Here is a 13,511-nt window from a genome sequence, read left to right as displayed (position 1 = left end):
TGTGTTGAAGAGATACAGTTGACTCTTGAACAGTACACATTTGAAATGAATATAAGGTCCACTTACATGTGGATTTTCTTCAGTAAATACAATACCTGTATTTTCATTGTACGGATCTTTAAGTTAAGGTGGGGGAAAGTTTGTGTTCGATGAGAGATCACAATATGTAGAATCAAAAGAACTAGGGCTCTAGTCCTGATTCTATTCAGACTATTTGAGTTCCTGCCTTTGGGTGAGTCATTTATGATTTTGAGGTAGAGGTAGCAGTACTACATGAATTTTTACCTACAGTGGGGGGTAGGTCGGTGCCCCCAACCCTGGAGCTGTTCAAGGGTCAACGGTATATGCGAAACTCTCGCCTGGGACAGTGCTCCAAATTGTCTGGGCTGCCTAATTTATTTACAGGCAGAAACAATTCGGAATGATTCAACTTCCTTCTTCTTGCTCTGTAGGAAAATGAATAGATAAGCTGTATTGTCCATGGATGGGAAAATGTTCCTTTATGACTATTCTTTGATGTTTCTGACCTCTTGCTCTTGGGGGGGTGGGTGACAGCTATCGGAAGATTTCTGGGGACACCTGCAGTGGAGGAGATGTTGAAGTACGCCTGGAAGGAGAGCTGGTGCCATGTCCTTTGGCAGGTGAGACGTGGTTTCTTCCCTTTGTCTTGTCGAGACATTGTTGAAGCATTCCCGTGATCTCAACCCAGCTCTTCAAACTACCTGGAGAGAAAGAATGGAAGTTACGGGCATCTCAGAGCTCCCGTTTCCCCTTAAGCATGGTATCCAAACAACATTTATTTATAACCTTATGTTTTTATAAGAATGGAAGACATTTTCGGAGGGACATCCCTTTTGTTCATTGAAAAATATTTATTTGGCATCTGTTGTATTCTAGGCGTGGGGGGCTGAGGGCACCCTTAGGCCTTCTGTGTGTTCCTTGATCTGTTTGTTTGTCATAGAAAGAGACTCATGGCTTTCTGGGAAATAGCTAAGTGATCTATCTTAATTTTTATAACAATAATTATGACTAATATTTTAATGGAATTTTACACATTTTAATGTACTTTTCCATGCGTTAGCAGTTTAGTCCTTAGAACTACCCAGTGAAGCAGATATTATTATTAGCTCCATTTTTTTTTTTTTTTTAATATGAGGAAGCGTGTTCAGAGGAGAGAGTTAAACAATTTATTTGAGGTCACACACCTGGTAAGTGACAAAGCTAAAATTCAGACTCTAAGCCTCATGCTCTTCCTTGGCCATCACTCAAGTGGCAGATGAGCATCATTCCCATTCTTTGAGGTGATCATATGCATGCTCATTGGGGGAAACTTTTGGAGCAGGTGCACATGCTATAAAGGTATAATGTGTTCCAAACATTTCAAGTTGATTTGGTGGTGATGGCACATGTTGAGGTATTTGTAATACAGACGTGAAATTATGATACCTTAACAAAGAGCTAATCTCTTAGCATCTTTCCTTTCTTTGCTCTGTTTCTAGTCTTGTTCACGTAGGGCTTCTCTTCCCGCGGAGCCCTCCCTCCTGCTCATGCCTCTCGGGGAAGGTGCGTGACTGGAGCTGGCTCCACTGGTGGTGGTGGCGTCCGATGGAAGAGCCATCAGCGCCAGAGGAAGCATGAGCGAGCAGCCTTGTCCTCCGCGGGCAGGGGAGAGCAGCCCTCTCCATCGCTCACTGCTCGCCAGTTTGCCCTGGTGTTTTTCATGCTAAGCTCGTTAGTCCCTTAATTTAATCTTCCATCATTACCGAGTAATTAACATCCTCACTGTGGAGACTTAAAAAGAACACGGCTTCAGCAAATTCCCCCAAATGAGCAGATAATATTCAGACAGTCCCCTCACGAGAGCTGTTATTGATGAGGGCTTGGGTGAGCAGGGTTTGAGTGATCGCTCTTAAGGGGCTGGAGTAGGTACTTTGGTAATAAATATTTCTGAAGATAATTCAGCGAGGGACAAAACAGTTTGTTTAAAACTGTCTAAACTGGTAGGAAAGCTATTTTCTCTTCTGATAGGAGAAGATAGAATAGGGAATGAAGTGGGAAAATCTCATTTGTAGTGTAGGCTACCTCCTAAATGTTTTTTTTTTTTTTTTTTTTTAAAGCATGGAACAGAAGGCAGGGATGTACCAAGAAAGGAAAAGATGGTTTTATAGGACTAATGTGGAACCATAATATGTTTGCAAAGATGAGGTAATCTGGTCATCTGGAAGGATTTTTAAAAGTGAAGTAATTTTTCTTCCTTTGAGATTAGGATAATAACGCACATCTCTAGGCTGGGCTCGTGTATGGCTGGGATTAACCAAGAATTCTATTTCTTTTCTAAGTTAAGAATTGCACACAAAATGCTGTCTGTTCTTCTACACCCAATCCTAAGGCAGGTGTTTCAGGACTCAAACTCTACTCAAAAGGCACTAGTTGGTTAGAAGAAGAAAAAAAAAAAACCCAAAGCAACAGAATGAGGTTTCTAGATGATAGAGAGATGTGGGGTGAAGGGCTTGCTGCTGTGAATGTGTCTCCGCGTCTCCACGTGGCAGCTGCCACGAGAATCCTTGATTCCAACGTCATTTACAAGCTCGGCACTTTTCATCTTGACTATTCCATCCCCTGGGAATTACAGTGGGCAGGTTTTCTTGCAAACCAAAGGGAGGGGTTTGTTATCATGTGGTGGTAGCTTAGATACTTTTGAAGTGAAGTAATACTGAAGGAAAAGAAGGCAAATTTACCTTTGGTAAAAAATTGTAGGTAGACTTATATTTTGGGGGTGCATTACCTATATTGAAGCCTTTATAAAGCAGAGGTGGCTAGGACATGTTAACTCGTTGAATGAATGGGATGAGAGAGAGAAAACAACCACAGTCACCGTGCAGGCATGTAGCAGAGGGATCCAGATTTGCAACTCGGTCCCAGATGCAACATATTGTCACAACGGATGCCTCAGATATGGATGCAGGTGTGTCGCTCATCTCCATTCCCTTGGAAGAATCTGGATGTTTTCCAGGCTGTTCCCTAAGTGGAAGAGATAGAGCACCAGCTCTTCACGTTCCTAGTTGTCTGACGTTAAGTCAGTCTCTGGGTTAAGCACTCTGGGCTTCTATTTCTATGTCTTGAAAAATGGCACCATCGGTGTTACACCACTGGGTGTTAAAACATAGACTCTGGATCCAGACCATCTGAGTTCCAGTCTTGGTTCTGCCACTTACTAGTTGTGTGACCTTGAGTGGGTTACTTAACCTCTCTGCTCTCAGTTTTCTCATTTGTAAAATCAAGTTAATAGTAGCTCTTCCATTATACAGTTGTTACTGGGATCAAACAATGCCTGGTACATAGTATGTACGTTGTGTAAGTATTTAAGTAGAAATAGAATCTTTGTGATGATTGTGTTGTAAAACATTTTGTAGGTGGCCAAGAATGTATTATTGCTTTGAAAATATCGTAGGGTGATATAATTGCTCTATGTCATTGTGAACAATATTGAATGGGTGAGTAAATAGATTAGGAAACTTAGCTGTAAGCCTTCAGCGACTTGGGGTCTCTAGTCAACAAGATTACGATGCCACGTGATGCAGTCCTGTGACGAGGAGGAACGTGCTGATCTGTGTAATTACTTTGTCAAGTGTGACCAAAACTTTTAGGCCGAGCTCTGAAGAATAGCTGTTGGAGCATGATTACTGGAGGGAATCTAGATTTTTTAAAAATGTAGCAAGTAGACACTTTGCAAAGGAAACAGAGATTCACGGGAGTTTAAGAAACTTGCCCAAGGCAGAAATGTGATTCCTTTACCCACCTTCTGAGTCTGGATTCCTACTTTCTCACTTGACCCACGCCATGTGCAGTGGCTCTGAGGTTTATGGGTGAGAAAAAAGAGGGTCAGACGTGCGAGGACCTGTTCAGCATCCCCAGGTCCAGCCCCCTGTCATCTTTGTGTGTCTGTGCAGAGGAGAACGAGTTCATCCTGTACGCCATGCGTAAGTCCATCCACCGCTACGACTTGACCTCCGGAGCCACCGAGCAGCTGCCTCTCACCGGCCTGCGGGCAGCGGTGGCCCTGGATTTTGACTATGAGCGCAACTGCTTGTATTGGTCCGACCTGGCCTTGGACATCATCCAGGTGCGTCCACTCTGGGTCTGCTCGGGGGGCTGTGCCTCGTGACTGCCCGGTCCTGGTAAGCTTCTTTCAGAGTGGCCTAAGGAGATGGGTAGTGGAGGTTTTTAAGTTGTAACTCCTCTCAGGGCCAACGGATGACACTTTTCAGTTTTCTGTTTTAGTATGTTCTTTCCCTACCTACCTCTGTCCTTGTAGGAAGGACAGAGGGAGCCCCCAGTGTGCGGTCTTGCTTATAAGTGAGGTCTCCCTTTACCTGCTGGGAAGATTTTAGGACTCGGTATGTAGCACTATTAGTCCCTCCCTATCGTACCCACTGCCTCGTTAGCATCCTTCTTTCCAAGCCGTGGTATAGTAACACTTGACTTCTCCATAGTTCACGTAATTATCCATTTCAGCTATTCTGAGCACGGTCAAGAACCAGGAAGTAAGCTGTAAAGGTCGCCATGCAGGCCAGATAGATGGCCGTACACTCAGACCCATGCATTTTAAAGGAGAGCTATTTGATATTTATTCATTGCCTATTTAATCCTTTTAGAAAAGCAATTCCAGCAAGTTTTATCTGGACTTCCAACCCAACAGAAATTTTACAGGGCCCGGGTATCCGAGGGGTTTGGTGGAGGGGTGGCAGTGACTACTGCCCGTTACTGTCCCAGCGATAGCACCTGATGGCTAGGAGCTTCCCGAGGGAGGAAAGACTTTTTATAAAAAGCAGACACAGGATTTTAAAAATAACAGCAGTCTGGTTTCGTTTATTTTAAAAGCAGACAGACTCATGCATTTCGGTCATCTCCACCTCGTTATTGTGATACAGCACAGCTCAGTGACCGGTGTTCACGATGATAATGCAAGGTGATATAAAAGATTCAGTTCTGTTTAGTTATTCTGCTTCAAACAGGAAGCCATAATCCATTTTAGAAATGCTTTTATTAAAAACCAGCTTCGTGCATCTGGAACACTTACGAATATAAAACACCTCCGCCCTCACCATTCAAGCCAATTGAATAAGTGGGTTCCCATCAAAGGGACTGATTTGGCTGGAGGTCATTTGAACATTGCACACCGTTTCTTCTTCTTTCTTTCTCATCAGCGCCTCTGTTTGAACGGGAGTACAGGGCAAGAGGTGATCATCAGTTCTGGCCTGGAGACAGTAGAAGCCTTGGCTTTTGAACCCCTCAGCCAGTTACTTTACTGGGTGGATTCTGGCTTCAAAAAGATTGAGGTATGTCCTTAATTATGCAAGCAGGGGAGCCCCTGGGCTGTGAGCCAGATTTGACACAGAAGCAGGAGCCAGTGTGTCTAATTCCTCTGGAGATTCCCTGAGAAATGCAGAGAATGGAGGTCCCGTGTGCGAACAGGGTGCCTGAATCTGTCAAACAGATTTCATTAAGATACCTGAATACTTACATTTGGGCTAGCAGAAGCATAGAGTAGTAACAGTAATGATGATAATAATACAGTAGCGTTATTATAATGCCATGACATCCACACTCGAGTATTATGCCATCAGTTAGCATAATGAAGATAATATCATGATTGCCATCCTCATCATTGTTATTAATGATGAGGAGCCCTGCTGGAACCACTTTGCATGAATTATTTGATTCACTTCTCACAGCCACCCTGTAAGGTAGGTGCTCTCGTATCCTCACTTCACCTGTCTGCACCTGAGCTCCGCAGGGCACTAGGAAGGTAAGAAGTCATGGTCTCCTGGGCATGCTCAACTCCTGCATGTTCCTGCTGAGGCAGTGGGGCACTGCCTCCGCACCTCTTTATACTGATTTCACTGGGGAGACATGACCTGTGGTTTACTGGAAGGCACAGTAGAAGCAGAGAGACCCAGAGAGATGGGAGAAGTTGCATGACAAAAGCCACAAACTCGAGAGACAGACCTGGGTTCAGTCTTTATTCTAGTAGCTAAGTGACTTGGGCAAGTTTCTTATCCCCTCTAAGCTTCAGTTTCTTCATCTGTAAGATGAGGATTCCTTTATCCACTCAATCATTTGACAACTGCTGTTTTCGGGCACGCTTTGTGCCAGGTATGGTTTTAGGTCATGATGATACCACAGGAGGCAAGACACACACGTCCCTGTGCTGAGAGAGATTAGGTTTTAGTGGAGGAAGCAAAATCATGAAGAAATAAGTCCATCCATCCTATTGGTGCCACGTGCTGCAAAGAACGTCAGATGGGGCAATGTGACTGTGTGACTGGGGAGAGGAAGTGTCTTGGAAGGGACATCTGAGCTGAGCCCTGATCGAGGAGGGGATCATTGGAGTGTTCCCCTCACGGGGCGGTTGAGAGAAGGGCGTGGAAAGATGCACAGCGCCGGGCACGCGCTGAGCGGTGCGTCGGTGGTCTTGTTATTACTCTTCCACTCCTTTTTTTAACTGAGTGTGGTCAGCGCTCTGCTAGAAGGGTGCAGGTAAAGCTTCAGTGTCCACACGCTCACAGGGTAGAACTCAAACACTGTGTGTGCAACGGTGTAAGAAGAGTGGCTGCCCCTTGATCGAGGCAGCTCGGAAGGGTCAGCAGAGGAGGTGGGCCTGGGGGTGGATATGGCGGGAGCAGACAGGTATGTCAGGCTTGGGGAGCCATGAGAGGACCAGCCTCCCTGTGTGGAGGAGAGAATGTGGAGAGAGCAGAGTCTGTGGAGACTCTTAAACGGCAAGGCGGTGACGTTGAGAATTTGTTTTGTGGACAAAGCAGAGCCATTGGTGGCTTTGGAGCTTGGAGCCCCGGAGGCGGGTGGAGTTAGTAAACACACAGCGAGCACTTACTTCGTGCAGGTCATCAAGCCCCCAGAACTGGGGGCACAGGTGGCTCTGGCTCCGCTGTCAGACTGTGTGAGAATTGTCACCTGAGCCAGAGGAGGGAAGAACTCATTCTGGCTGGAGATCAGGGCAGGTTTCCAGGTCAGTCTGTAGGGGAATCAGGTGGCCGTAAAAGGACCCATCTGTAGGCGGGAGCCAAGTAGGAAACTTTGCAATGTGGGTCTTTTAAGGAGCTCAGACCCATTTTGGCCTTTTCCCCTCCTTTATTTGTCAGGTGGGGAATCCAGATGGCGACTTCCGACTCACGATCGTCAATTCCTCTGTGCTTGATCGGCCCAGGGCTCTGGTCCTCGTGCCCCAAGACGGGTAAGTGTGGTCCCAAAGAAAATCCATGGGTGTCCAATGCTGCAACAGACAGATTCTCATGGAAAGGCAAACTGCTTTACAAAAACTTGTTTCTAATGATTGTGGTTGAAATAATCTATGACCTGCAAGTCTTGGAACCATGGCTTAGTCATCCTGGGCAGCTAACTCCATCCCCTTTCCATTAGCAAGCCTCAGAATCTCTGTAGGCACCCAGATGTCTCACAGCTGTGGGGTGTTTCTCTAACAAAAGGTAGTATTAAAAGTCTCTCTGGACATAGTCAGGCCTGGTTGGATATTGTAGGGAGTCTTTATCTTGAGCTTAACGTGTGATGCACACATTTAACCCCTTGCTTCTTTTCTCTGCCCCCCAGCTTGTGTTTTCTTACCAGCAATTTGTATGCACTTGGGAAATGCAGAGGTGCTTTTTATTAATTTATTATTAACTTAAGGAAACAGAGCTAAAAGGGAAATTCTGGATGAGGCTTTCTAGCATTTATGATTGAGAATTAGATCGATTTTTAAAAGAAAATTCTGAAAATAAGATATGCATTTGATTAAAAATATTAAAAGAGAGTAGAAGTTTATGAAATGAAAAATATTTGTTTCCTCCATTCTCTTAACTCTTCACCCTCACATTTCCTAGGGGTAATCATTGTTAACAGTTTCTTGGTTAACAATTATCATTCAGAGTTTATTTTTACCCATGTACACGTGTATGCCCTTTAAACACAGACACACACAGACACACACACACACACACACGTATCAGAAAAGATTATAGGATATTTACTATTCTGCGTGTTTTAAAAATATTTAATATGGTTTGAAGATTGTTTTATGTGAGCACATGTAGATCTTTATTAATTTATTTATTTTTGGCTGTGTTGGGTCTTCGTTTCTGTGCGAGGGCTTTCTCCAGTTGCGGCAAGTGGGGGCCACTCTTCATCGCGGTGTGCGGGCCTCTCACTGTCGCGGCCTCTCCCATTGCGGAGCACAGGCTCCAGACACGCAGGCTCAGTAGTTGTGGCTCACGGGTCTAGCCGCTCCGCGGCATGTGGGATCCTCCCTGACCGGGGCACGAACCCGTGTCCCCTGCATTGGCAGGCGGATTCTTAACCACTGCGCCACCAGGGAAGCCCCACATGTAGATCTTTAGACATCATAATATTCTTTTGTGTGTACCATAATGTATCACTTTATAGATCAACATTTTTGTGTGTATACATGTATATACACCTAAATATATATGTGTATACACACCTATATAGTTTTTTGGCTAGTATGAACAACAATGCTGTGATGAACATCTTTGTACATTGTCTTTGCATAACTTGATTATATCCATAGATAAATTCCAATAAAAGAATTTGGGGGTCAAGTAATTAAGTGGCTTTACGTATTAGAATTAGAGGTTACAATAACAATGCTGAACTAACTGGCTGAATTCTTATCTCTTCGGAGCAGTTTTTGAGCTCCCATTTCCCCAGTTCTGATGGGATGTGTGCTCTTCCCCGGTTTTGGCCAGGGTGATGTTCTGGACCGACTGGGGGGACCTGAGGCCTGGCATTTACCGGAGCAACATGGATGGTTCGGCTGCCTATCGTCTTGTGTGGGAGGATGTGAAGTGGCCCAATGGCATCGCCGTGGACGAGCGGTGGATCTACTGGACGGATGCCTACCTGGACTGCATCGAGCGGATCACTTTCGGCGGCCAGCAGCGCTCCGTCATCCTGGACAACCTCCCACACCCCTACGCCATTGCTGTCTTTAAGGTGGGCCTCACCTGTCCCAGCACTGGGCAACCTGTCAGTGTAGGTGAGGAGCAGACTGAGTTGTAGAGGCTGCTGTCTCCGGGTTTCTGCAGAGATGCTTATGTAACTTAGAAAATCAGCTCATTTCTGAATTGGAGGCGGTTTCTTTCTGCCCATTGGGAGGGATGCCAGACAGAGCTGCCAGGGGTCCAGGGTACTCACTGTTCACCTTTCAAAGTTTGAGGTTGCATCCCATGAAAATTCCTGGCTTGCCTTTCAGGGTCGGTAGCCTCATTTTGGCTCTGTGTCTTTCTTTTTAATTTTTTATTGTTTGGCTGCATTGGGTCTTCGTTGCTGCACGCGGGCTTTCTCTAGTTGCGGTGAGCCGGAGCTACTCGTCATTGCGGTGTGCGGGCTTCTCATTGCGGTGGCTTCTCTTGTTGCGGAACACGGGCTCTAGGTGTGCGGGCTTCAGTAGTTGCAGCACGTGGGCTCAGTAGTTGCGGCATGTGGGCTTAGTTGCTATGCAGCATGTGGGATCTTCCTGGACCAGGGATCAAACCCATGTCCCCTGCATTGGCAGGCAGATTCTTAACCACTGCGCCCCCAGGGAAGTCCCTGGCTCTGTGTCTTGGTCTCTTGTGAGGTTTGCTCTCTTCATTCCCTGATGTCTTGAGATGAGCCCTGTCCCACCTCTGCCTCCTGGGGGATGACCTGTCACTTGTGCTTTGACTCTCGAACACAAAATTGTTGTTCAGATTTTCTATGGAAGGGTTCAACTTGTGGTCAAACTTATCGGATGCTTATTGGATAGTTTCTTTTGGGTGGTTCCTTCAGTGTGGTTATTTGGTGAGGTTTGGATAAAATCGCTGACTCTTGCATTTAAGTCAAATCTTGATCAGGCTGATCATTCAGCCAGTGAATGTTAGGTGTCCGCTGCACGATGGAGCTCTTGTTCTGAATGAGGGTCCAGAAAAAAGACAGAAGAGCTGACTAACAAAGGTTTCCTTTTTAGAATGAGATCTACTGGGATGACTGGTCACAGCTCAGCATATTCCGAGCTTCCAAATACAGTGGATCTGAGATGGCGATTCTGGCAAGCCGGCTCACGGGGCCCATGGACCTGAAGATTTTCTACCGGGGAAAAACAACCGGTAAGGCAGCATCTCCTCCTTAATCTCTATCGAGTTGATCTCTTGAAAGGGGCTGGGTGTGGGCAGTCTCTGATCAAGCAGCATCTGGCAGCCTGTCATGACAACATGTGCATTATTTAATTTCTTCGTATGACATCTTAATTTCTTTTCTAATGATACACAAAGAGCTGGAAGACAGCATGTTTTTGCCTGCCTGGAACGCTGGTGCTCGGTGGGTAAATTACACCCTCCTCCTGCCTTTGGCCCCAGACTGATGGGTGGTGTGGCTTCTGTTGCAGCTGGAGAGGCCCAGTGTGCACTTAATCCCCGCTTGGCACCCTGACAGGGAGCGACGCTGTGCTGGGTGCATAGCTTCCGACAGGAGTCCCGTCTTCTCTGGTTGCTCAGATGACCAATTGCTCATTGAGCCCTACTTCCCTCACAATGCGAGATCTAGTTATGTGATGACTTAATTCGCTTGTCCCCACTGTGAAACTCTAAACCCCATGAAGAAGGAGATTCTGTCTTTGTTTTTGCTCAGTAATCTTACCAATGACCAGCACTCAGTAGCTGCTCAATTCATACTTGTTGAAAGAAGAAGGGATGGGGGTGGGGAGTGTTGCTGGTGGGTGTGGAGAATGGGTATATGAAAGATTGTGGGCTGAGGCTTCAAGGACTGCTGCAAGGCTCTGACTGGCTGGTCCTGGGGTCCGAGACTATTCAGTAGGATACCTTCTTCCTTACTGCACTGCCCTTGCCCCTTGTTTATCTCCCAGCCATACTGTTGATTCTAGAGGAGGGGGATCTGGGCACTCCCCAGAAGAATAGTCCCTTTAAGAAGAGCCCTCTTTATCTCAGCAGGATTAAGTAGCATCCTGGGTCTGCTGACTCTCCTTTATTGACAGACTGCTAGGTTTCCTGTTTTGAACTAGAACGTTGATATTGTCTTGTGGTTTTTGGCTGGCCCTGTGCTAAGAGAAAATTGACGAGGGGAAATAATACGGTTATAGATATCATTGCTATCCTTTGGGGACTAATGAAGAGAGCATGAGAACACGCTTAGAAAACTATAAAGTATCCTAGAAATGGAAGTCTGCATTATTGTTATGGCTTCACAGCTGACCCGTGAGGTGGGCAGGGCTGGTATTATGATCCATGGTTTCTAGATTAGGGAACAAAATCTCAGATGTGAATTAGCTTTCCCAAAGGACCCCTCCCTTGTTTAGGAGCTGGGCTTTTGTTCCAGTTCTGCCACAAGACAGAGAAGTCACATTCTTTCTTAGAGGAGGTGCCTGTTTTGAAATAGGGCAGAGAGACAAAATACAAAAAAAGCACACACACACCACACACACGCACACACACACGCGGGCACACACACACACACACGCACATGCAGAGATAAAAAAAAGAAAAAGATGAAAAAAGAAAAAAGAATGAAGTAAGGAGAGAGAAAGGAATCATGCTTTCCAGCTCCAGGGGCTGAAGTCTCAGGGCCTTTGACGGAGGACACCCAGCCCTACTGATTCGCCCCGCTGGCAAGCCGAGGGAATTCTCAGCATTTCTTCAAGTTACCTCCCCGTCCAGAAAAGCAGGTCTGCATTTTGACATGTGCTTGTCAGCCTGTGTCGGCTGATCACACAGCCTCAGCTCCTGCAACACTGTGTTCCGATGAACCTGTAAACCCCGGTTCCCCACCCCGAGTCTTGGCCGGTCACTTCATCCCAGCTGCCATGCGGTCACCGCTGTGACCCCGGAGCTACTCTGGCTAGTTTAAAGGAAGGTGACTCTTTGAGACATAAAGGGGAAATCATGGCCTGTCTCCTGCTTCCCGGGGACCTCCTGCCCGCAGACACAGGGCCAGTGAAGCCAGTTTGTCATCTCTCAGGCCGGTTTGGGTTAAATCAAAGCATTTGCAGTGGCACTTGGCTGCCAGCACTGCCTGTGTGCAGTGGGTGCCTGTTGGCCTTGAACTTGTTTGCTCTATCCTGTCTGCTTTGTCAGACACTGAGAGTATTGCAAGTTCACGATGGATATTGGCAATCCCTGGTGCCAGTCAAGCTTTATTAACTTTGTTGTCTGCTCCTAACACACACAGGACTTTGTACTAGTCATGTGTAAAGTGATAACGACATTTACCCTAAGGAATTTTGCTGTGTCATAAGCACCACAGTGACTTGCTCAGTGGGCTTATATAACCTCAGTTAACCTTTCCCAAGTCCACGTGTATTATTATTCCCATTTTATAGATGAGAATGTGGAAGTCAGGTTCCGTACATTTTCTCCATCACACATATAGTAAGTGGTGAGAATTTGAACCATGGCCTAGTTGACTTCAAAGCTTGAACTTCAATAAAACCATCAGGCTCTGTTCCGTCTATGATCTGTTGTTGGATTAGCAGTGCCGTGGGATACAACGGTGATCGAGAAGTACTAGATTTTGATTGATTCTTGTTTAGGATAAGAATTTTGTTCACTTGCAAAGTGTCTCTTTGGGATATTTGGTTATAAACAGATGCATTTTTTGTCTTTATACCTGGCTGTGTTTTACACAGCGTTACTGGAAAATTAACTCTTCATAGAGAGTGTTTTTTCCTTAAAACAGCTTACTTTGCAAGGCTATTAATGTATGCAACTGATGCTATAATGGGTTAAAATATTTTGGAGTTCTTGGAATTCTCCTTCAGAGCCTGCAGTAAGTACATGCTTTTCAATATCTATAATGAAGGCAGATGTTTATTATGTGGGGTGGATTTGATTTTGGTAATTGTCAAGTATGTAGATAGTTAACCAAGATAATAGCAATTTTGGCTCCTAAACTGGTTCTGGGGGAATTTTCCAAAGAGGAAGTCTAAAAATGTTCTGACTATGCCTAGTGAAGACACTGTGGGGCTAAGTGTTTGGTCTTCTAAAGGAACATCTTTGGAGATGAAGGCTGTCAGCTGTCCACTCTTCACATTGCCCACCTTGCCCACAAAAGGCTGTGGCATCCTGGGTGAGGGGTCTCTAGCTGTGTTGTGGTGGAACTCTGCTGAATCCTCCTTCCGTGCTCTCACGGGTTCTCTGTAACTAGCACTCCCATTTTCTGTACTGTGGCTTTGGACCTGCCCACACACTCCTGCCCTGCCTAACTCTTGGGGTCATTGACTTGGCTGCCTAGGTTGGGGTTTGTCCCTGGCCCTGCCTCTCAGGCTGCAGATTCATTCAAGTCTGTTGAGACCAATCTCCTGAATTACTGCATCTCCCTTTGGGCACTGTACTTTCGCCTCTTGCTTCTTTGGGTGGGAACATTTGCCCTGCATGTGAAAATGTCAGTTGTGTTATTTTACAGACACGACGCATGTGAAAATACTCCTGTCGTTGAGTATTTTTCAA

At 45.8% G+C, this 13,511-nt stretch overlaps 1 protein-coding gene across 1 annotated transcript in view; it reads left to right on the top strand.

Annotated features, from left to right (window-relative positions):
• SORL1 (sortilin related receptor 1) overlaps nt 1-13,511 on the top strand; it is a 159,440-nt gene that overhangs the window by 86,246 nt on the left and 59,683 nt on the right. The window contains exons 16-21 of the mRNA XM_061203301.1: nt 556-641; nt 3,951-4,123; nt 5,208-5,339; nt 7,164-7,255; nt 8,781-9,027; nt 10,022-10,160. Coding sequence (XP_061059284.1) covers nt 556-641; nt 3,951-4,123; nt 5,208-5,339; nt 7,164-7,255; nt 8,781-9,027; nt 10,022-10,160 — 869 coding nt within the window. The remainder of the gene's footprint in view (nt 1-555; nt 642-3,950; nt 4,124-5,207; nt 5,340-7,163; nt 7,256-8,780; nt 9,028-10,021; nt 10,161-13,511) is intronic.

The sequence above is a fragment of the Eubalaena glacialis genome, chromosome 10 (assembly GCF_028564815.1).
Source record: "Eubalaena glacialis isolate mEubGla1 chromosome 10, mEubGla1.1.hap2.+ XY, whole genome shotgun sequence".
NCBI lineage: Eukaryota > Metazoa > Chordata > Mammalia > Artiodactyla > Balaenidae > Eubalaena > Eubalaena glacialis.
The sequence above is the reverse complement of the archived record's forward strand: the minus strand, read 5'-3'. Positions and strand labels throughout refer to the sequence as shown.